This window comes from Pelecanus crispus, chromosome 9 (genome assembly GCF_030463565.1).
Source record: "Pelecanus crispus isolate bPelCri1 chromosome 9, bPelCri1.pri, whole genome shotgun sequence".
In the NCBI taxonomy this organism is placed as follows: domain Eukaryota; kingdom Metazoa; phylum Chordata; class Aves; order Pelecaniformes; family Pelecanidae; genus Pelecanus; species Pelecanus crispus.
Window position 1 is genome coordinate 7,121,514 of NC_134651.1, and position 24,528 is coordinate 7,146,041.

Below are 24,528 nucleotides of genomic sequence, written 5' to 3' on the forward strand. Positions count from 1 at the left end.
AGATGCATATGTAAGTGTGTAAATATATCTAGGAATACAATTTATAATAAGCAGTTCCTTCGAGTGTGCTTAAAGATACAGTTTGGCTCAGGCTAAAAGCTTTTGTTTCACCAGCTTTACCGTATCGCTCACGGTGAGCCATGCAATTGCATAGGCCATTTTCACATTTGTAGCCCTGTCTTTGATTTTCATAATTCTACTGTGCAGTTGGACAACACCCAATCAAGTCGTCTGTGTCCAAAGAGAGTCCTTATGTACAAGATGCCCTGTGCATGCTAACCGCTCTGGGCTTTAACATTAAATACAAATCCATGATGTGAGCTCTGATTAATCGCCTGGAATCTGAGCAGATTGTACAGGACCTGAACTAAGAAGCTGGCTCTTTGTGCTCAAAACCAAGCTTAGGCTGTGCCTCCCCAATGCATTGCAGTGACTGTAAAATAACAAATAGCATCTTCCCTCCCTTGACCATCCACACAGATGATCAAAAGCAGGATTTGAGATGTAATGGTACGACATTTTGAAAGTCTGGTAAGCTCTGTTCCACTTCTGCAGATAAAATGGCAATGCAAAATGGGAATGCAAAAAGAAATACAGAAGTTTTTGGAGCCCCGGCGCTGGGCGCAGCCCCTGACCCCTCATAGCTGGCCTCTCCAGCTGCGTCAGGGAGGGGAGGCGACATTTCTGACTCCTGCCTTTGCATGCTTTTCAGCATGGTTTTTTTAGGAGGAGGAAAAAAACCCTCAGAAGTAGATACAGTCATACTAAACGTAGGCTGCTGCTTTGCTGTGCCTTTCTTACTTTGCAGTGTTTCATAACCCACGGCACGTTTGCATCACGGGGATGAAAGCGCTGGAGCAGATGATGCGAACGGCAGCTAACGCAGCGTGGAGCGTGTGCATGTGGCCCGGTGGGGAAAAACGTCAACGGTAACTCATCTGATCGCTAAAATAACCCAAAGCGCAGCTGCTGACTATGCCAAGTAACACTGGCTCCCACGGGCCCCAGAGCGGAGCGTCAGGGCTGCTTTGCCAGCGGGGCTCTCGGAAAGGCCCTCTCCTCCTCCCAGCATCAGAGCAGGGTGTACAAGGCCTGTAAAAATCGCCTTTTTCGTACAACAAGTTGCCTCGTGCACCATTAAAAGAGCAGAAATGCCATGGCACGGGGGCAGAAATAGCCCCGCTTCTCCAGGTATTACCCTTGGGGGTTGAAATGCAACCATTTCCAGGGGCACTCACAGCGCTCCACAGATTTTTGGAGATGCATGGAGGCGTACAAAGCCAGATGTATATGAAGGCAATGGAGACAGCCCTGAAAACGCAGCCCTCCACGAGCAGGTAGCCGTGCCTCGGCACAGCCAGGCAGACTTCCCCTCGGCGCGCTCCCTCAGCCTTGCGGATCTGCAGACGAGGGACGCGCACAGGCACCTACGGCGAGACCTGAATAACCGCGCACACCCCAGCCGGTTTGCAAAATCTAAACTGATAGCAGCTAGACTGCCGGAAAAAAAATCCTCATGGCGTGCCAAGGACTGAAAACAATTCATGCTGAGGAATGGTTTGGAGGTTTTTTGTTTGGGTGGGTTTTTTTTTTCAAGAAATCTGAGTAATTTCCCATTAGCGTGAGTTTTACGCCTTGTCCATGCGTGAATTCACAAGTCAGGGGCTGGGTTGCCCCAAACGTTTTGGTGCGGTTTCCGCAGTAATGCTTTCGGTTTTACAGTGTGTTTTTAGAAACCTGCTGGACCTTTTCAAACGAGTCTGTTTTAAATGCTCCCTCTGCTGGCTACAGGGTGAATGATTATATTTTAATTAAAACCCTCAGCCTAAAATTTGATTGTCGTGAAATTACTAGGTTAACAGTAACAATTCCCTTTATTCCTCCACAATACCCTGGATCCCACATCTCGATGGCACTGAGTGTACTGCACCTCTCCTGATACTGGCACAGTGTTTGCAGGAGTAGTTTCCTATAACACCAATTATTATTGCTGTTTTACATCTCTTAATATAAAATATATTCTCTCCTTTAACAAACTCTGCCTCTTCTATATCCCTAGACTGTCTTATGATGGGGAAGTGCTGTGGTTTGTAGAGATTCTGCCTCAGAAAAGAACAAGGGCTTGTGATAGAAATATTCAGTGTTCTCTTGCTTATATAAACCCATAAAGAGTTATTTAAAATACAGTTTTTGTAAAAACAAGTTTTAAAGAAGCCATTGCAAGGGTTTTTTTTTGTTTGTTTTCTTTTGCCTGTCTTCCTTTTGAACAGTTGATAAATGCTTTAAAATGCTGTAAGAAAATCATTGTGAAAAATTATTGACTTTACATTAGGGGTAAACCTTAGTCTTATATTAATGATGTGCTGCCAGCTATTTAAACAACATTTATGAAAGAAATAAATGCTGTTAGATTAGTGCCAGAAAAAATGGAATTCAGAACAAGAAGAAAATGTGTGCCTCCCCTGGGGATGACCAAAATAAAATGCGGCCCAGCCCCAAAGAGTTTTTTCAGTGTGAGGCGAGGAGCAGCGCCCAGCCAGGAGGGATGCGGGTGAAGGGCGGGATTTCGGGACGCAGAGGCCCGAGGCTGCGTGGGCTGGAGGGACGCAGGCGGCGCAGCCCCAGCACGCACCCGCTGCTGCTCCGGCCCGCAGCTGAGGGTGGAGGTGGGAAACAGGGTGCTGCAATGGGAATCATAGCGTCATGGGAATCATAGTCATGGAATGCTTCGGGTGGGAAGGGACCTTCAGAGCCCACCCAGCCCAGCCCCTGCAGCGAGCAGGGACAGCTTTACCCAGCCCAGGGTGCTCACAGCCCCGTCCAGCCTGGCCTGGGATGTTCCCAGGGATGGGGCCTCCACTGCCTCTGGGCAACCTGTGCCAGTGCTTCACCACCCTCACTGTAAAACATTTCTTCCTTATATCCAGCCTAAATCTGTTCTTCTTTAGTTTAAATCCATTATTCCAGTATTCCATACAGCTCCAGCGCCATGGAGGCATCCGGTGCATCCCACGAGTTTTGACCTGTCAGCCAGCCCCACGTGGATGGCTGACATGCAACAGCACCATAGTGCTGCGAAAACAAAAAAAAAAAGAGTGTGCTGTGTCTATGGCAGGTGAACGCTTGAATTAAGGTGCCTCGCACACTCAGCTAGTGCCATTTGAAGGTGCTGCTGAGGCTTTTCGTGCCAGGCGCTCTGTCAGCCGCGCGTCCTTCAGCGGGCGCTCGCTGAGCATCCTCCCGCGGCAGCACCCGGCGGGGATGGTGTGCACGGCCGCACCCGGCCCGGGGAGCACTGCCCTGGCCTTGCCAAGCCCTTTGCTTACTAAAGCTAAGAAAACATAACTGGGAAAAAAAAATGCTTTATGGGGCGCAGCCTGGTTTTAATGCATTCAATTTAATGCAAGCAAGGGTATGACTCCTGCTGACTTAAAAATAGGCTTGTAAGTACTTTGAAGCTTTTTTTTCCCCAGCACTTTTTTCAGCAGGAGAAAAGCTTTATATTCTGTGAAAATCACAGGACCCTGCTGGACAAAATGGCAAACCCCCACATTAGGATATTTCAAAAGTAATGCTGGTGTGGTGTGACCATTAATAAATGAGGGCAGGGGATGAAAATGGGTAACAGTTCAGAAAGAAAGAATGTGAAAGGAAGGCAAATAGGAATGAAAAAGGAGCTAGGCCTTTCCAGATTTCAAACATAAACAAACATACAAATGTGTTTATAGCTCAGAATGGAGAACACGAGCTCCGCTGTCTATCTTGAAAGAGGAACAGCAGTAGCGCAGGTATCATCCGCTACTCAACGCCACCAAATGCGGTCACCATTAATCGTTTGGCAGAAATGAAGTAAGAGGAGATCACCCTCGCAGAGCATGGACACATAGGCAAGGTTTCCTGCCTTGAAAACAACCGCCTTGGCTTTGGTTCAGCATTTCTTCAGGAGCTCTGAGGTCTCCCGTTTTGTTTCACTGACCTCTGCTAGGTGAAAACTCAAATTGGAGATGTGGGACATCTGGGAAAAAAAACCCAAACAATTGGTGGTCCTGAGGGGGAAAAAAAAAAAATCATCACAAATATATATTTCACTATATTTATTTGTTCTTCTGTTTGATAGCACATTTCAATCACAGATGCTAATTAGATCTTACAAGATCTTTCCCCTGCGCTGGGAAAGAAGCAAAAAAGGATCATGCATAAGATATTGAATGCATTCACATCAAGTATGTTGTACTTTGGGGTTCTGGACATCATAAATAAGACAACATTAAACCAGCTGGTTTTGCTTTTTTTAACAGCCTTGTTACAGATCATAGCAGCTTAAAAGGTTTAAGACAGGTTAACCTACTTCTGTTTATTTGAAAAAGCTTCTAATAAAGTTTAGTAAGAAATTAAAAAATATACCCATGATGCACCTAATGAAAAAATACAGAGGCCCAAACACTACAAAACAATGTTTTAAAGACTTTAATGTGCTTCAGTGCATGAAGGAAATTTACAACTGACTCCATGAACATATATTCCAGCTCTCCATTCTCCATTTCATTTCAGTTGAAAAAAAAAAAAAAAAGCAGTAATTATATTATAGCTTCATAGCAGATATTTATAACAGCTATAAACAAATGCTGATCTAAAGCTTTGCAGACAGCTCTCAGGCAAATTATTATAGAATTTATAGGAATATTAACCACTTTTTTCCCAGTACTACAGTTACTACTATCTTTTAATGATGGCAGGTGGATATAAATTACATCTTTTCTGACATGGGTTTACTATTTAAGTGGGAAAGCCAGGAAGAAGCCTGTTGTTACAACTCAGTGTAATGGTATTTTTTGACTCTCTAAGTCATGGTCTAAAGTCAAGTAAATGGAGCTATCTCTATACGGCAGAAAGGACACTGGAGCAGACCCTTCTTCAAGATTAGTAATTTGTCTTTAGAATGGACATAACTTTGGTTGCTGTCTGTTTCAACTGTAAATTAGAACTACTGAAGTTGTGTTTATGGAGGAAAGAGGGTTTAAATCCAGGAAAAAAGTCTGAATTCTTTTGCAGTGTTAATTCGGTATCTTGACCAAAATTTATTCTGATTCAGATTGTCACTCAGCTGCTCTAATTCCACTGAGTCTTTGTAACGATCTAAATGGCAGAAAAATCTCAGCCACTGTTGAAAAAGCTTTGGCTTGTGACCTCCGTGCAAACCTATGTCCAGAAATGAGCTTCAGCCTGCATGGCTGAGCCTGCATCGAGGCCTTGTCTCATTAATAGCTTTTCTTAATCCATGCAACCACATTAACAACCTGATGTTTCTGGGAAGCAATGATTCAGCAAAGCCATTCTCTTATTTAATTTAAATACCAGCAAGAATGGACTGGTCTGTATATATTTTAAAAGACAGAAGGCAGTTTGATCTACCCGTGCCTTTTTTTTTTTTTTTGTGTGTGTGTAAAAAACTTTTCAGAATCCTGCCATAAGAGAAGTTCTAATAAAATTGCTTTTGTCATGATCTCCTGACAGCCAAGAAGGCTCACCTTATGGTACTTTCACAGGAGCCAGGACAGAGATGAGCCAACTGCCCAGGAGGACCTGCAGCCTAGCAGCAGCACCCATCATGGGGCAGGCTGGTCCAAGCCAGTGAGTAGAGAAGAGTGGAAAGTCAAAAGCTACGGGAGCTGCTCAGTGCCTGCCAGTCACCGTCACACCCGCGTGCTTCACCAACGCCCGTGGATTCAGCTTCACAGCTCCTTTGTGAGGTAGGAAATTACCGCTCCCTCTCTTGCAGAAGAAGAAAGTGAGGCATAAGGAGATTAAGTTGTTCTCTTGGGGTCCCACAGGAAGTCTGTGGTAAAGCTGAGGATGAATTTAATCCGCTAGTTTACTGACAGGGCAGCCATTCTCTCCTCTTTGCCTAGAAACAGTGGGCTTTTGACACAACCTTCATTTCTGCAAGCAGTAAACATCCTGGACAATATACACTGTCGCAAGTGGTTTCACTTCCCTGTCCTGCCTGACTTTTACAGACTGGCTCAAACTGTAGAGATTTGCTGCACAACAGCGAGATCATCTTACCTAGCATTTTGGGTCAGTCTACAGGACAGAGAGAGTTTAGCTGCAAAGCTCAGATTTAAATCTTCCGTATAGATTAGAGCCCACTTCTATTTACTTGCTTCCCTCCTTCCAGGAAGCATGAAATACAATAAACACTATAAGCACAAAAGAAAAGTCAGTGAACAAACCCCACTATTATTACACACATTAGTGCAAACCACACAGTAGATTTTTTTTAGTATGCTCAGTATTTTCTGTAATGAGGTTATGAAGCTGAGGCTTTAAACACAGATGAAGTCACATTCTTTAGCCAAATAAGTAGCCAGCTTTGAAGCTCACTCACATGAACAACCTGGATTCTGCTGCTACACATAGCATTTTATCGTATATATTTGTATGTATGCCGTAATACTTTTTGTTGAAAATATATTTAGTCCTGTGCTTTTATAAAATATAAATCACTAAAAGGCAATAAAGATGAAATGCCAAAGCTGAATTACATGTTTGGCTAGGAGACTTGTCTAGCATCATCTTAACTGCCTAGAAGAGCTTTTTTTTTTTTTTTTTTAAATTTAAATGAGTCATTCGTCTATTTGCCTACAAGCCAACACCTAAATCCATGCCTGACATTCAAATGCATGCCTCTGCTCTCAAAGGCGAGAGTGCTCACACTTTCTTTGACATCAAGTGCTCACCACTGTTGGAAACTAGCTCCCATTTTTACATATTCAGATGTAGATGTGGGTGTTTGGCTTTACTTCATATCATTTGAAAATCGTGGCCTTTGTACCTAATGAAGAGTCAAAGCTTGAAAGTCAAAGCCAGTTAAGAATGCTACAGGAATGCTGATCTCCCTGCTCAACATTTGTTTATGTTTGGCATTTGTCATCTGAAAAAAGGGTGGGGGAGGAAATCAGAGTTTGAAAAAGTATTTCTCAAAATACTTTGCTGGGCAAGGCCAATCGAGCTAATGAATGCTGTAGTTAGTGGTCTGCAACCCCCAGCAGCTGCAGCTGAACGGAAGAAGTCTGAATTTGGAAAAGTGCACTTTTTTATCGTTTTTTAGCAAGAACAGACACCAGAGTTGCGCACCCTGTGTCTTCTATAGAGACTCTCTCTTCAGAGGTTTTCATCCAGCCATTTTATATAGCTGTTCCTGGTCTGAATGCCCGCATAGAAATCAGTAGGCCAAACGGTGAATATCATACAGCCATGAAAGCAGTCATCGAAGTGATCGAGCGTGACTTCCACGCCGGCATTCTCCAAGCGCTTGGCGTACATCACCCCATCATCTCGCAGGACGTCATTCTCACAGGTCAGGATGTAAGTCTTTGGCTGCAGCTGCAGAGTTTCATTTTCTGCAAGGAGTGGGACTGCTCGTACATCGAGCAGCGCTGGTATCTTCTGGATGATTTCAGCTTTGCCTGCGGTTTGTATTACAGGCTTGTAGTTCTTTTTGAACGATGAAGGCAGTAGAGATGTCCAGTTCAGACGTCCTCTGAAAGAGAGAGCTTGGCCAACGTCAAGAGCAGTGTGGTTGTTAATCAGCAGTGAGTGAGCGAAGTCATAATTACCATTGAAATAATCTATCCAATAGTTGATCATGACATAACGAGGAAGAACGGGCATATTCATGTTCTGCTGATAAGAAGGCGTATTGAAGTCAAATGCCTGAAGGACTGGATAAATTAAGGCCTGCAGTTTTGGTCTGATGGTCAAATGCTCATCTTTGCTAAGCTGTGGGAAGAATATAGGATAGAACTGGGATTACAAAGAAAATAAACATTACAATATCAACCTTAAGCTCATACAAGCCACCACGCATTTGACAATTTTTAGGCTGAATTCTGCTCTTATGCAGTTAATGTCACTCTTTTGTCTGAAATATTAGCAGCCTGATCTTTTTCTTCTCTTGTAAGCATGGCCATTCAGGCAGACCCAGTATGCTGTCTCCAACAGAAATCAGTGGCAGAAGTTGAAAGGTGTAAGAAAAAAAGAAAAAAAAATTGTAAAGTGGCATTTAGCTAATGCAGTTCCCAGTTTAACAATTTGCAACTGAAGGATTTCCTGAATCAAAGGAGCTATTCTTGCTTTTAGCAGTTTTCCATGGGTCTTTCTTCCATGAATTTATCTCATTGTTTTTTTGAGCATATGCAAACTGTTGGCATCTACAGTTTTATCTAGCAAAGGCTCACCACGTACAGAAGCACCTCTCTGTGTTTGACTTGAACCTGCCATCTGCATTTGATTTGAGCTTACCAATGATACATTTGGTGCCCCCTAATCTTTTTCTGGAAGAATCAGCAAACACTTGTTTTGCTTCATCTTCTACCACAAGCTACACAGTTCTCTATCATATCTCATCTTGTCTGTCTCTTTTTCAGGCTGAAGAATCTTACTGTAATTAACCTCTCCCTGAAACAGTCATACATCACTGATTTAAAAAGAATTATGCATCAGAGAAACGAATTAGGAATGCTGCTTCCAAAACATGGTACTATCATGTTTATCAGTCGTTGATTTTGAAACTTTTAGTGTAATTGTCCCTTATTAATTTTTTTCATCCTAATTCAATATTGCAAGGTTGTCATGATAATTAGTTGCCTGCACATGGTAACCGCTTTCTTATCACCAATGGTTATGGCAATACAAAAAAGCTAATAATAATATTTCATTCAACCATGAAAAATATTATTACTTGCCCCAGGCTGCCTTTGAAATCTTTACTAGATTAAATTCAGATTACATTTAAACTGCAGATACACAAAAGACATTTCTTTAAAATTACAAAATGCTACAGGAAGACAATTTAACAAAAGAATTAAGCTTCATTTATTGTATATTTTGTCCTTCATTTGTATTTGAAAGAAATAAAAACATGTTTTCAGAGACAAGCATCTAAAAATAGGAAACTAAATTGATAAATTGTGCATGTACCTAGTTACCTACTTAGAAAAATAAAGAATTTGCCAGCAAAAGGGGCAAAAAAAGTCATTTAGGTACTTGCTCTTAAAATCTGGCCCATAACAACTCCTATCTGTAGTAGGACATTGCAAGCTATGTGATTCATATTGCAATTGGCTCATTTTTCTTCTGTAAAGTGACTAGATGCTGGCTTTCCACCATTCTGTCTTTAGGGTTGGCACATCACCTTGTGATGACGCAGCACAAAGAATCTGTCAACCTATACGCATCACTGAATTAGGGACTGTCGTAGCGTAATATATAATAGACACTGCATGTTACCTGCTGACACACAGCAGCTGCCAAATTTCCTCCTGCACTATCGCCAGAGATTGCAATTCGACTTGGGTCAACTGAATACTCAGCTAAGACATCAGGCTGCAAAAAATGCTTAGTAGCACGAAGAGCATCATGGAATTGCTCGGGGAAGCACACCTCTGGCACCAGCCTGTATCTACAAAGAAAAGAGATGAGAGACAACTATTACCATCAATGTACCGCTCTTTCAGGATTAATAGGTGATATCAGGTATTCCTTAATGGCAAATAACTATTCCATTAGGGTATTATGGGAAAAATGAGGTGTGTAAAACTTGTGTAAGACTTAATCTTATAATTAAGGCTCTAATTATGAAAGATTAACATGAACATACTAGATATGAATAATACCAAGATAGTAACAAATTGTGCAGCACTTTCCTAGGATTTTCCAATGGAGGATTTCATCTTACGTTATAAAAATGAATGAATATTTAAAACACCCTTCGCAAGGGAGTCATTACATTCAGGCTGGTTTTGATCCAAATCCCCACCTTACCTAGCACAAGGGAGACTAAGTCATATACGCCCAACAGATGCCATTATGCCAAACACCTAAGCAGTTCTGTTTCCTGCATTTTTACCTATGCTCAGGAGAGAATGAACCTCGCTATACCTCTGTGCCATGAAATGAGCAATAGCCAAGCAGTGAATACCAATCTACTCCAATGCAACAGATTCAGTAAGTCCTCTCCTGTACCGAGGAGTGGAGCAGGAATATACCCATTGCGCAGGTGAAGAGACTGAGGCACAGAGAGCAAACAGTCTGCTCAGGAACAGTCAGCAGCTGAGTCCCGTTCATGAGATTTTCTCAGTTTCTAAATAACAGCGCAGGAGAAGTCTGTTCATATTTACTGAACAATTTGTAATCTAAGAGTTGTTACTAGGCCTTATGGTACAAAGCATGTCTTCTGTTTGCAGCTTTTCAATCAACAGATTTTACATATTCTCAGTAGAGCCGAGCAGAACAAGCAAAACAAAATCCAGTTTTCTGATTCCAAACATTTTCCTCAGAAGCTAAGCTAAAAAAAGTTTCATACGCAGAATAAATTTTAAACTTAGGTTACACAAAAAGTGTTTCAAACTCCCAATCTGACCTGCTTTCAGAAGGCAATTATATATTGCATCAACTACAAAGGAATATGAGAGAGTCCTTTGGGAACTCCTCGCAAAACTGGATGACAGACGGTGCCGTATATCATGAAAGCGAGATGTGCAATTAAACCAATGAGAAATCTAATTAGTCTTCACTAATTGAGTACAAACGCCTTTACTGAAAAATACAATGGCTAAGGAGAAGAGGTAAACAATAACTCAGAGGAACAGGCAGAATTATACCACCACAAATCAGAAAAGTAATAATAAGGAACTCTTCAATACTGTGATCCCTGCTCACCTGGAATAATGAAAAGTAAAAAAGCAGCTGTTGGTTGTTTCTACTAATAAACAACAAAGAAGTAAAAAAAAAGCGGCCCTTTAAAGTATGCTATAAGTATTGAATGAGTAGCATCAACTCCATATAATTAAGCTGCAATTAGATCACAGAGCTTGGTATGTAATCAACTGTAGGTGGGAAACTTGAGTAGTTCTATCTAGTGATTGGGTTTGCAAAAGAAAATATTGAAGTTGACAGTAAGGAGGGGAAAAGTACCAATCAAACTGGAGTCATCTAGGTAACGTAGTTAGCTAGTTGAGAGGTTTGTTTACCTTGGAATTGTTCAGCAAGTTAAAGAAGGAGCCCTGCTTCTCTGTTGTCTGGCACCCTGGCAATCCTCTGCTCTTGAGTGGAGTACAAGGCTTAAATGAGATGACTGGAACAGTGGGAGCTTGAGAGAGCAGCAGGAAACTGCCAGGCTCCTCGGTGTATTCTGGTTAATGAGCAGGGCTAAAATGAGTTGATAATTTTTACATTGCAGACCCTTGCTCAATATGACTTAGAAACTGTGGTTTACAGACAGACTTTGGGGGTGTTAATATATGTATTTTAATATTATATATATTAAAATTATTTTTATATATTTATAAAAAATATACCTTGCAGCAGTGGGAGTGGCCACCGAGGATGGGAAAAGTCCCTCTTGCTACATGAGGAGGCACAGAGATGTGGTTCAGCCTTCCTTCAGGTATATATCATGCCCAAATGCGTTTGGTTTTCTTGTTTGATTGTTTGAAAAGTTCACCAGTATTTACAGAATCATAACTGGGCACTTGAGTGTTCTCAGGTTTTAGCTGCACTCCTTACGTGTGGATGCAACTGGACAATGCATTAAAATTTGCATTTTAGTACTTGTCCAACTGATTTAAGTGCTACTCTCTTTTCCCACATTTCTGCCTTCTAAAATGACCTCTGAAATAACTGGAAACCCAAATGAATTTTTGATACCATTCCAATTTGTTGTAATTTTAAGAGAGTAAAAATATCAGACCGGTAAAGAGAATTATTGTCCAAGTTAAAGCTTTGTACACAAGCCAGTAACAAGGGAAAAGCCAAAAGAACTACATTACATATTTCTAATACATTAAAATTACTTGATTACTTTTAGATTACTCACTCAACTGAGACAACGACAGCGTTGAGAGATTCAGCCATGATTCTGCAGAGATTGTTATAAAGGCTTGTTCCTGGAACGAAAGGACATAGTGGTAGGGACACGAGTCCATTTATGTCAATAGCTGCAAAGCCATACGTAAGCCTTTTCAGAAAATATAATGATGTGATACAAATTTAAGCAAAGTAAATGAGATCAGCTTGCAATGCATAAAGCGCCAAATACATATTGTAGCAGAAGGAGCCTAATTCACGCCTTGAGGAGTCCTGCAGTCTAACGCTTTCTTTCTCATCTGTTTCTTGGTGACTTGGGGCATGTCATTTCATCCACCTATCACAATTCTCTCAGTGGGCAAAAATTAAGGGACCCGGTGGCTTGGGGGCATTAGCATCCAGAGACAGTTATCACTGTATGAGTCACTGTTTGTTGTTCATTTTATTATAGAACGCATTGCTTTGATTCAAATGAGTTGCCCTATTAACATCAACTGAACTACTCATTTGAGGGAGGATTAATCACAGCTATCCTTTTTATCAGTGGACTGATTTTCTTTAATTTTGTTCCTTTCCAGTTACTTAATCGTCGGTTCCCAGTACTATAAAATATACTAAGACACTAAGCATTTTCTAAAGTATCTAGTCTTAGAATTTAATATTTAGCTGTAACGTTTGTGCCATTAACTTCTGCATCTTGGACTTGAGGATAGCATCTGACATAGCTGAGTTATAATAATCCAAACAAAGCGCAGTAATTTAACATAAACTTTTGCACAACAAGTCATATGCAAACTGTTAACAGAACAAATGCGGTGGGCAGGACGCTAACAAACATCCCTTAGGCAGGCCTAAGAAAACCCATCTCAAAGCACAATTCCTCTGTAGGAAGAGGAGCAAAATTTGTAACTGCTACAGGACCATAGGACAAAGAGACTGGGATTTCCAAGGGCACATGAAGGACAGATTTTAAAGTTATTTAGGAACCTAGATCTCCCTTAAATCATGGTCTGAGTGGTAAGTCATACATACATACTACATGCATAGTCCAAATGCAATCAATACAGTCTTTGTTTTGGAACATTTCAGAAAACCCCATCAATGTTCTTCTTCTATAGACGAGGCCACAGAATGCATCAGGGCTGTAGGGACTTCATGGCGTCTCAGGAGCAATGGGGAAGGAAACGGGGGAAGACTCCTATCGGATCTGGATCATGGGGCAGTCACGAGAACCGCACACCCTTTCTCCTCCCAAGGCTTTTCTCCTCCTGTACGACGTGGAAGGATCAGTGGCTAACTTATCGTTGTCTATAGCTATACCTTTCTCTGATCACGTTTGTGGCTTCCAAGTTAACTGGAGTAAACAGCATTAATTTCCAAGGTAATTTCTGCTAGTGGTGGCAGTGGTCCCCTAAGAAAGGGGGTGAAACCATGGGACGGGAACTGACCTCTACACGTTTCCTTCATCACGCTGTCCGTTGTCCATGATCAGCAGCATGTATTCCCACGTACACTTTATTTAAGAGCCAAACATTAGCAACGCTGTTACATGTGGTGTTGTTCAGCCCACTCTTCTGCTAATTATTGCATGAAAATGGGGCAAAACCCTTACACTGGATCCTGATCACCAAGGGTTGACATTTGCACGTGACCGTATAAAAAGGGAGACTGGCCCAAACAGCCCATCCAGGCACCCCAGGAATTTAAACAATAAGTTATTCTGTCCTCTCAGGATGCAACAAAATTAACCTTTTGGTCCTTTTACAGCTCATGTGCAGATAAGATATGCATTTTTGCTGTGTGTCACAATATTTTTCCCCCTCCCTCCTTAGAGCTGATCGACCAGAGTGGAGACAGTTACTACTGAACTCAGGTACATCTTAGCAAAATTGTCACCCCCGGCAGGAAAAACAGCTTGTGGCTTCTCCTGCTAGGAGAAAACCAGACCAGAATCCTATTTAATTATTAGCAGACACATACTTGCACTTGCCAAGGCCCAGCCCCCTCCGTGGATGTAAACAACACTGCGCTTGAGCCTTTCATCTCGCTTCCCAGGAGGTTCAAACACTCTGACTTCCACACCGTCAAAAACAGCGTCCGTGATGTTAATGTCTTCAGAGGAGACAGACTTCAGCTTGTCAAAGGTACAAATGAAATAATTCAAAGCTATCAAGTGATGGCTGAGTCTCAGATAGTGAATGAGGTGACACTAGGGGGAAAAAAAAAAAGAAGAAAAAAGGAAATTTCTGTTACTTCAGAGCATATCATATGATACTGCATTGATGTTTAATGCAACCGTCTTCAAAGGGCAGGTCCTATATGAAAATGGATATGGATTGTTAGAATATTCACTGGAAAATGAATGCTGATCAAAGACCTCTAATGCTTTTAAAGCTGTATTAAAACAAAACCCTGTCCATAAAAGATTCTCTGTTGTCAAAATAAATCAAACCACGGGCACTACGTGGACCAAGACAACTGTGAATGAGCACTCAGATCCTTGCCTTTGAAAGACACCTCCAAAAAAGAGATAAGCCTTACCAGCGTGCTCCACTGAGACTTGTGAAGCTCCTCAGACCAGTGCCAGCAGAGGGCAATACCACACAGGCAAAATTTTTGTGGTGCTAAGGTACCCAAAATGCAAAGTATTTCTCTTGTTCCACCCCAAAGCCTAAGTCCTTCCACTTCCAAATTAAGAAAGTTCTCAAGGATTGCAAAGAAATTTGAAAACAGGAATGGTCTCAAAGGAATATAATGCTCATTTATTGGCTTGCCCTGTATTTACCTGCTGAATTGAGAAGGATCTGAAACACTATCCAAGAACCACGGCAGGTTAGTGATTTCCACACACCCCCCCCAACCCCAGAGACTAAAGTGCATTACTTTTTTTTGTGGGGTGTGTAAAACACTACAAAAATGAAGAATGAGCTGATCTTTCTGTCCCCTTATGAGGAGAGAGAGACTTTTTCTCCTTTGGTTATCCAGGATTTTTATTTTCGTGTTTATTTTTTAAACTTTGCCCTGAATAGATTAAAAACCCGTTTCTCTCAGCAAACAGTCCTGGGATCCAAGGCACTCCTCCAGCGTAAATGGTCACGAGCTGCTCCCCATGTATGACCTGCACGCTATTTGTAATGCATACGTGTTCCCATTCCCTAGCTGCTGCAAAAGGGGTGGCGAAGGGTGAGCCAAGGGACTGCAGGGACTACGATGTTGAGACTGGCCATTAAAAAGTAGTGGGGGGGTATTTCCCCTTTTGCAAAGTTAATCTCTATCCTAGTGATGAAGGAAATTGGATAATCAGCTAAGCCTTTTGTACAACTTTCTCAGTCGAGGCAATGAAGCTGGGAATAAAATTAATACATGTGCCTAATGTATATCTGTAGGACCACTACCATAAAGCAATCTGTCAGCTGTGACCTCTTATTTTACGTATAGGTAACGGATACTTAGAAGAAAAAGCATACTGTTAGGAGCCATGCAGCTCGTCTACACACAACTGTTTTACTGTTTTAATTCTGCCGGTACCACCAGTGGAGCGCAAGCCTGCTGGTACGAACTAAAGATGCTGACGCCCGAGAGCGGGGTCACCCAGGCCCCGCTCTGGCTGCGCTCACGTGGTGAGGAGCGGACAGTTGCCGTACTTCAACCTGTACAAAAACCAAGTGGCACCTAAGCCTGCTTCCTCGTGACAGACGTGATTTTGCAAATAAGAATTTCACGGTCTCTTTCTGGTTCCTGTTGTTCACGAGGACGGCTATTTCGTTTTCTTGACTTGGGTTTCTTTACGATACTTCTGCAGTACTGTTTTTGCAGCCACTTTCAGTGCTAAGTTTCAGCCTCTCTGCCAGGAGCGTTTGCCCAACGGTGAAGGAACGGCTAAAGGAAGCAAACACACACATCCAGAAGAAAAACAAATTTTAACACATTCAGCAGCATCCACGCCAAAGATCTGTCCCCTGAGGTCTACAGCCCCAGCTCCTTACATGTACCTTTTTAATCCCTCATCATTAGTCTGGATGTTTAAAAAAAAAAAAAAAAAAAACAAACCCCAACTATTTGCTTTCAGTCAGCTGCTGTATAGAAAAGGCCCTGCACAGCCCCACCACTGCAGACTGCTGTAGAAAAAGACAATTTTTGACATTTTTCCCAAAAAAAGACTATGCCGAGTACAATGGGCTGCTATGCGAGCAGGGAGAGGAATCCACTTCCAAACCAAGAATTTACAAAAATTACTTTATTTTCTTGCTTTAGCTTGTGGTAACATCACCCTGCTGAGATAGTTTGGAGGGAATCCAAATTTTAAAATGTTTGCTGCTTTTTGGATGGAATATAATTTCTTTATACTGCAAGGCTTTTTTTCTGGGAGAAGAACACAAAGTATCCACCCGGTGGGAAGAAATGCTGAATTCACAAGGCTGTTTGTATCTCTGAATTTCAGATCGTGCTTTTCTCCCACCGTTACTTAAAAATTCCCACAGGAAACCCCAGTTCGAGTTTGAAATCTGAAGAGCAATACATCTATTAATAATTTGGCAGACAACTTGTTGGGCTGCCACTGATGTAACCAGCTAAAGATCTGATCCTCCGTGTACCCCATGGAGGCTCCCAGGGAAGGTAACCACTGGGAATCAATTTCAGAAATACTGCCAGGAAAAACAATGGTTTTGTAGATTTTTTTTTAGCCTCACTGTGCTGCAGTAGACGTCCCATTTTAGTTTTTTCCCCACTTTAGTTCACATTCTTTGTAGACGAGATTACCACATGTTCCCTGGAATCAGAAATGTTTTATTTTCAAGGCTGGTTAGTGTTGTTTACCAAGAAGCGTTTTGCCCTGTTCTTTAAACCACTGTCGGGGCTCAGCCCCAGCCAGCAGCTCGGCACCACGCAGCCGCTCGCTCACTGCCCCTGCCCCGATGGGATGGGGGAGAGAATCGGAGGAGTGAGAGTGAGAAACACTCCTGGGGTGAGATAAGAACAGTTTAATAATTGAAATAAAGTAACATAGTAATGATAATAATAACACTATAATAATAACAATAATAATATACAAAGCGAGTGATGCACAATGCAATTGCTCACCACCCGCCAACCGATACCCAGCCAGTTCCCGAGCAGCGATCGCTGCTCCCCAGCCAACCCCCCCCAGTTTCTATACTGCCCATGACGCCGTATGGTATGGAATAGCCCTTGGGGCAGTTTGGATCAACTATTCTGGCTGTGCCCCCTCCCAGCTTCTTGTGCCCCTGGCAGAGCATGGGAAGCTGAAAAGTCCTTGACTGGCATAAGCAGTACTGAGCAACAACTAAAACATCAGTGTGTATCAACATTCTTCTCATCCTAAATCCAAAACACAGCACTGTGCCTGCTACTAGGAAGGAAGAAAATTAACTCTATCCCAGCCGAAACCAAGACAACCACAGAGCACTGTGGCCATCTGCAGGTTATCACATGCTTTCATGCCTTTTTCCCCCCCCCCTCTATAATAGACACTCTTTCTTAGAATCCAAAAACCTGGAAGAGATGCTTTGTACATCAGGGCACAAAAGCAAGAGTCCAAATTTTTTTGTTAGGCATAGGCAGATTTTTGCCAAGCACTTATCAGACAGATTCTCTGTAAGTATATCTATCTAATCAGCCTATTTGGTTGTCATTTATAAGGCATCAGGATTGCACTTTTTGCCGGCAAAGAGCTAGTCTTGTCCAAAGTTCTTACAAATTAAATTCTTAGATTTTTTTTTCTATATAAATAAACATTTAAAATAGATATAGAGTATCTTGTCACTCTGTAATATAACTACTGGCAGAATAATATGCACTTAATGGTTGGCTAACTCTCTTCTAGGACTGTGTTGCCACCCAAAGGGCAGACCTGCCCATCCTGTTGGCTCTGCCTCCCTGGCACCTTCCTTGCGTTGGCTCTAAATAACGTGAAGCCTCAGAGTATCACCTTGCTGCACCAGCTCAATACGAACCCAGCAAAACCAGAGAAACAACAGTAAACTTTAGGCAGGTCACCATGTTACTAATAACCCAAGGCAAGAAAGAGGGAGTGGGGGAAAGGATGGGACCAGCCCTTTCGGTAGCAGTCCACAGTTGGATTGGCTTAAATCCATTAAAAAAACCTGTACCCAGTCATCTCATGTGAGCAATAATTAGTCTGTTCTTTTCTGGTATTCATGATTTTTACCACCCTTCTGTGATAACATGCAGGACTGTTGCAGGCTGTCAAATATAGCACTTCAATATATTTGGGAATTACATATGTATGTGTATATGCATGTGGAAGAGAAGAGAGAAACAGTGAAGTTCTCTGGTGAAAAGGGAGAGAAGACAGTGCTGTACTAATAAAAGCTAGTGCAAGGGAAGAGAAAGCAAAAGGACAAGGGGGGAATTATGAGACTGCAGAAAAAAGTAAAGACAAACTCATAGGAAAGAGGAGATAGTATAAAGATGAAAGCCCTGTGGGTCATTAGCCCCAAATTGCTGTGCCAACCACAGCCATGGCACATCACTCAGTCTGGGTCACAGCCCAAGTTTTCCCATGTAACGACTGGTTTTATGCATCCATCCGAGTAAACGCTTTTGTTTGCTGAACAGGTAACTCCGGGGAAATGTGGCGGGTGAACTTCACGGCATTATGGGCTGGCCCGAGCAATGGGCTGACGCGCACCGAGAGAGCTGGGTGCCGGGAAGCGAGGCAGAGCTGGATGAGCAGGAGGACCCCGGGAGAGGAGGGCTAGACAGCCTAGCGAGGCAAACGTGGGTATTTTGCTGGCGTTTGAGCCAATTCAGCAAACAACCACTGTGGACATGTTACAGGAGCCCTACTGACAAGCTATTGCTCATTTCTGATTGCAGGTTTTTGTCTCGGGGCCGTTGGCTCCCCATGACCCACGGCTGCCTCGGCAGCAGTGTGATTTACACTCACACTGCAACGCTCCCCAGCTCTCCAACAAGTCAGGCAAAGCAACCGCGACAGCCACAATCTTCTCTTTTACCAGGACATCCCCATAACAGGGGTTTTCAAGTAGGGACAACCCAGGGACCCCCCAGAGACCAAACTCTTCAAGACTGCCACCTTCCTCCTGGTAAATTCTTTGGTGAGGGATACCAGATATTGCAAGATTTAATTGATATAGGAGAAAATTTTCAACAAGTGAAGAAAGGAGTCAGGGTTGTGATGAAAAGCAGACAGAATGAACAAAGAACTGCTCCAGAGAGGCATCATTACTTTACATTTAATCACCAATTCCTGTCCCTAAACTATCAGGATTCTGCTGTTGGCTCCTTAGCTGGTAATTTCATGAAGAATCTTAAATGCTCACTGCTACTATGCTTCCCTCCCTCATGGACTTGTACTCTGTATTAATCATGTGTTCTGTATTATAAAAAAAATCCAGAAAGGTTTTTCAGTTGCTAATGTCTATTAACCTCTAACAGTACTCAGCACATTGGGATTCTTCGTCCTCGTATGCCTTCCATAGCTGACACTGTCCGGCTTCACATCTCTGACCTTTAGCCGTGAAATTATTGCAGCAGGTCGCATTCAGACAGCGCACAAAGGCAGCGCGCCTCTAAAGCCAAGCTGAATGCATCAGCTGCTTCCTCTACTGCCTTCGCAGCTGGGCAGCCCCAAGGTCCTGCACTGACCTTTCGGGCCTCAGCGGGATCAGGAATTAAGCAAACAGCTAAGGCTCTTTTTTCATGCAATGCTACTCGGGACTGAGCCAAATCTCACTCATGACTCAAATGAGTAATGATATCGGGACTGGGCAGCTGAACTGTCTAAGCCTGAACTTCCTACCTTAAAAGATGCAGACGTGATCCTCAATTCTGGCATCACTTTGCAGAACACATTTCTACATGTCCAAAATGCCAACTACAGTATCTGTAGTCAATAACAGAGATTAGTGAAAAATAAACAGGATCATTTCCTCATTTAGCTGTGCACAGAACATATTGGGTTTTATGCATTTCAGGCAGTTTATCCTGTTTAAAGGTGAATGTCTATTTTCTTTTATTTCACAGAATCATTTCTTAATGCAGGTGCATTATTGCCCAGTAAAGAACATGTATTTTTAACGCTGTTACATAAAGACAGTCCTCAAAGACAAGTGCTCTTAGTTTTGTGAATTTCCTTTAGAACTGAAGACGACTGGTTTACAGTTTACTAATTAGAAGCAGAAACTAGATTACATTTTAATGTAAGGCTTTGTGCCTATACCTATTCATCCATGATGATCTGCTTTTATACTAGACAGAGCCAAAAGTTACCTGTTACTGCAAATAGGACTTCCAGCGTGGTTCAGTTTCTGCTCAGGTGCCACTGCTGTGAGACCTACCTGCCACAACTAACAGCTTGGTTTACTGTAAACCAATTCCGAGACTGTGTTCTTGCAACGCAAAAACATCAACAACTTACTTGGCTGGCTACAACTATGATTTGCATCTGTCCAGAAGTCACGTACTCTGAAATATATGGGTAGATAGATATTCAAGTGTTAGAAAGAACTAATTACCGTTTTCTCTAATCCTGAGTGTTGATATCCTATGCCCTAGATTTTATCCCGAAAGCAAGGGAGTGGCAGAGAAGCACAATGGAATCACTTGGCTGCCGAGGACAAATGTGAGGATAGTTTTCTCCCCTGTACTGCTGCCTACCTTCTTCCATATGCGTCTATCTGATGGCCTCTATGCCATCCCGTTTGTCCTTCCAAACCTCTGCTAGCAGTTGTCCCGGTTCCAAAGAATCCCTTCTCGCTTGCCATGCACCAGAATAGCAAGTGTCTTGACAGTGGTGTTCAGAAATAACTTATTTCAAAGGGCTTATTAAATAACCATATGCTGCTCTCTTTACTCCGATAAGGGAGAGTGGTTAGGGGAAGAAGTGAAAACCGCCTCTACCAATCCTGCTGTTAACAGCAGAATTATGAAACATTGCTATAGGCACTTCAGAGACATGAAGTAAAGCGATAATTATGGTTTAATCCATGGCTCAAGCCCCTAATTAATTTTGTGTGGTTGTCCAAATCTCAGCAAAGCCAAGTTCTGACATACCTGTATACATGTTATGTACATAGTTTTTCATTTCTCACCTACAGTTGTGTTACATCACAGTTTTCTGTAAAAATGTTACCATGTCCCATTTTGAGACAGGCGAGAGCAGCAAATTACTCTCATTCTCAGTTAAGCACTTGCACATCAATTCATTAATATTATTAAAGTCCAAGTTTCTCTGTTTTTATTCTGGGGCAGCACAGGACATTAAAGAGGGCGCAGGAACAAGACTCCGAAAAACCAGCTCGGTTTCCAGCTCCACCACCGGAACCTCTGTGCCCTCAGATAAGGTGCTCCTTCTCTTCCTATCTCTGTTCCCCCCAATTTAAGATTAGGGTAACAGTATCAGTCCGCTTCTGTAGTATGTTTTGAAATCCACTTACAGAAACAGCACTATAAGCATTATGCATTTTTTTTTTTTAACCATGTGATTATACTTGAATGTTTGTTGAAATGTCTCATGCTGATCCAGGGCACTGAGTCAGTCCCAAGCTTGTAAAATAAATTTATAGCTGACTGGGACAAAACTCTACACGGAAATGCAAAACCTTATGATTAGTACACTGAAAGCCAGTGGCAGTCTAATTACGTTTTATTGGTGGGATTATTAATGCACTGAGAAAACAAACACATTATGCTAGCAAGAAATTGTTATACTAATTGTCAGAGTCTTCACAAATCTATTTCAAAATAAGCAGAAGACAATCAACTGTGATTGAAGCACATGAAGTTTGTTTCATGCTCTTGGTAAAAAGGATTACAGTACATTTCAGACATTTTAAGATCAGAAAGGTACTTCTGTCTGTTATCAAACCTACAAAGGACAGTAATAAATAGCAAGCTGAAAATATACTGAGAAGTGGGTGAAAGTTCAATGGTCACATTTGGAGAAGTGTTGTAATTCCAGATTTTCTTCTGCCAGCAAGCCTAACCAAACAGTATTTCTGACAGATTTCCAAATACTCTAGCAATTCCAAGTTGCCACACTATCAGAGAAAGAAACAGAAGAAACAACAGATAAATGGACAGGACTTGTAAAATGGTATCTGTATGGGATTACAAAAAGTTAATTGAGTTTTGAGGAAAAACCAATATGGTTAAGATGAGACAAGGAGAGTGGGAGAAACTATCAGGGAAGGTTTCTGTAGATGTGAAAAATATGGTCACTGGAGGGCTAAGCTCTCATAGCTAAACCATTTGGTCTCGCAGTAGCCAGTAGAGGAAGAAAGGAGAAGCTGAACTCTACCAAAGGGCATACGCTTTATTTTAGATACACACACAAAAGTTGTCTAACAAAGTAAATACCCAAGTGTAACTTTTACAATCCTAGCTTTGGTTCACACAGTGCCTTCTCAATGGCAGTCATTTATTCCCGACTTTGTGCTGTGTCTCGGTGTTGGAAAGGCTTCGGAACACTTGGAAAGCACCTTCTCTTTCTCTCTGGAGACGAATATCCCAAGGCTCACCTGTTGTGTGCTTCAGGGCACCCCTAATGCCTCGCTGCTTTTATTCTTCTGTGTAAAACTCACTTGTTCCTTCCTTTGGGTTGTAAGCTACATTACAGGTGCTGTTACTTGTTAGTAATTTTTCTCACTAGGGAAGTTCTTATTTCTAAGGTCAGAGATTTAAACAACGAAGAAACCACCACTTTACCCTAAGAGGGACTTCCCCACGCCAGAGAGCGGGGACAGATGCGGGCACCTCAGCCCTGCCTGCCAGTTTGCTCCAGCCGCCACCCGTCAGGCTTTGTCCTGCCAGCTCCTCTTGGGATTACGACCTCTAGAATACCCCAAAAGAGAGAGATACCCTTCAGCCTCCAAGCTAGAGGCACCAGAATTCACCTGACTATGCCCAACGTACCACATAAACAAACTGAACGTGTACATCAGCCAATAGCAATATACATATATATATAGTCCCAGTCATATGATTTTCTAAAGATAGGTCTCCTTCAGCTCGAGGTTATGGATTTGATTCAGGTGTTCTGGCTGCTCTGTTACACTGTGTTCTGCAGGCAGCATGCTGGGGGGGCATCATGCCCCTTCTGTCCGTACTATCAATGAATTTGGTCAAGCTGAGCGCTTGCTGTTCAGTTACTTAACAACATGGAGCAAGTGAACGTCAAGCCATAGATTTTACTGAAGAATGAAGCTATTGTAGGCCACGTCTCCAGAGTTTCCATAGCAGACATATGGGAGGGTATACAAGCAAACAGGTTCTATCCTTTCATCCTAGGGATATGCTTTGATTCAGCGATACATTTGGACCATGAGAAGATGGCCCAGTGGCTCAGATGAGCAGTCTATCTACTCCCAGACTCTGCCTCCAACAGCAGCAACCAGAGAAGCTATTCAGGCAGAATATACAAGTCTGGACGCTCTGTGGTCCACTCTCCTCATCCTTCCAAGCATCCGCAATGAGGAACATAAAAGGTACATTCCCATCTAGTCCTTTTGGTACCCATTTACAGGCCCTCTGTCCATTAATTCATTTAATCCCAGCATTTTTGAATATGCTGATGCTCTCGTTTACTCAAAGTGCAATTTTTTTGTACATTTCAGAACCAACTCAATAAACTGAAATGCTGCTAGGAAATTTGGAAAAAAAAAAAAAAAGAAACAACAAACCTTTCACATACATAGTACCTTACATCAGGCCCGACCATGACTGATCAGTGCTTGTAAAAGATCAGACCACCCTAGAAGAAAATAAAAGTTCACAGCTAAAGCCATTACCAGAAAGTTTGCGACCTCCAATCTGTTTCGCATCAGCATAAAAACCATTGGCAGAAAACGAGGGCGACATCACGAAGCGACACAGCTCTCGTGTGTCTTGCGACGAAATCGAGCATTCAGACAGCTGTGTTTAGCGATACGATTCCGCATCGAGGCGGTTTAATATTTGGAAGAGCTCCCCTATGTCTTCTTTCCCTAAGGCGTAGTTAATGCATCAGAATAATAACCGGTTTGGGTTTTTTTTTTTTTTTTCTTTTGTCCAAAAACCTGCAAGTTGGAAAGCAGGCTGACCCACATCTAACCAGAAACCACGAAACCCAGAAGAGAAGCCCGAGTGCCAGCTCTGGTGCCATGTGCACGCCTGATTTCCTCATCAGGACAAAACAACGAGCAGCCTGGGGCGACCCTGCCCGGAGCTGCTTCCAGCCGGGCGGGCACAGCGTTAATCCAGCCCCGCGCCAGGGTCTGCTCCCGGCCGCGGGCCGGCCCGGTGCCGCGGGGACGGGCCCGGTGCAGAGGCGGCTGTCAGCGACGCAGACGCCTCCGCCCTCGGCTCTCACCACGGACCGCGGGGTGCGCCGGGTCCCCCCCGGGCCCCCGCGCCGCCCATGCCCCGGGCGCGCTCCCCCGCCGCCTGCAGCCGCCTCCGGCCCCGGGGCGCGGAGCGAGCCCGGCGGGGGGTGCCCGGAGCCGGGGCCGTAAGGCCGGCGGGGCCGCACCGCCTTACCGTCTGCTGCACCGCCCGGAAGGTGGCATCCATCAGCATCAGCTTCCAGGGCTCCGACACGCTGCCGGGCAGCGGCAGGTACACGTAGTAGGCGGCCAGGGCGGCCAGCGCCGTCAGCAGCACCCAGGCGGCCCGCAT

General features: G+C 43.1%; 1 protein-coding gene across 1 annotated transcript; it reads right to left on the reverse strand.

Annotated features, from left to right (window-relative positions):
* Window positions 1–4,079: 4,079 nt before the first annotated feature.
* Window positions 4,080–24,528, reverse strand: NCEH1 (neutral cholesterol ester hydrolase 1). Its single transcript, XM_075716448.1, has 5 exons — window positions 24,391–24,528; window positions 13,849–14,077; window positions 11,879–11,948; window positions 9,292–9,463; window positions 4,080–7,782 (listed from the first exon to the last, which is right to left on the reverse strand). The coding sequence occupies exons 1-5, from the start codon at window positions 24,526–24,528 to the stop codon at window positions 7,165–7,167; spliced, it is 1,227 nt and encodes a 408-aa protein (XP_075572563.1). The 3' UTR covers window positions 4,080–7,164.

What these genes read in the sequence shown, in the direction of transcription:
- NCEH1 (XM_075716448.1), bottom strand. Translation starts at nt 24,528, where the DNA reads ATGCGGGCCGCCTGGGTGCTGCTGACGGCGCTGGCCGCCCTGGCCGCC. An exon ending in TCCGGGCGGTGCAGCAGACG is followed by an intron (nt 14,078 to 24,390) that starts GTAAGGCGGTGC and finishes TTTTCCCCCTAG; the next exon opens with TGTCACCTCATTCACTATCT. An exon ending in CTGGGCCTTGGCAAGTGCAA is followed by an intron (nt 11,949 to 13,848) that starts GTATGTGTCTGC and finishes CTTTCGTTCCAG; the next exon opens with GAACAAGCCTTTATAACAAT.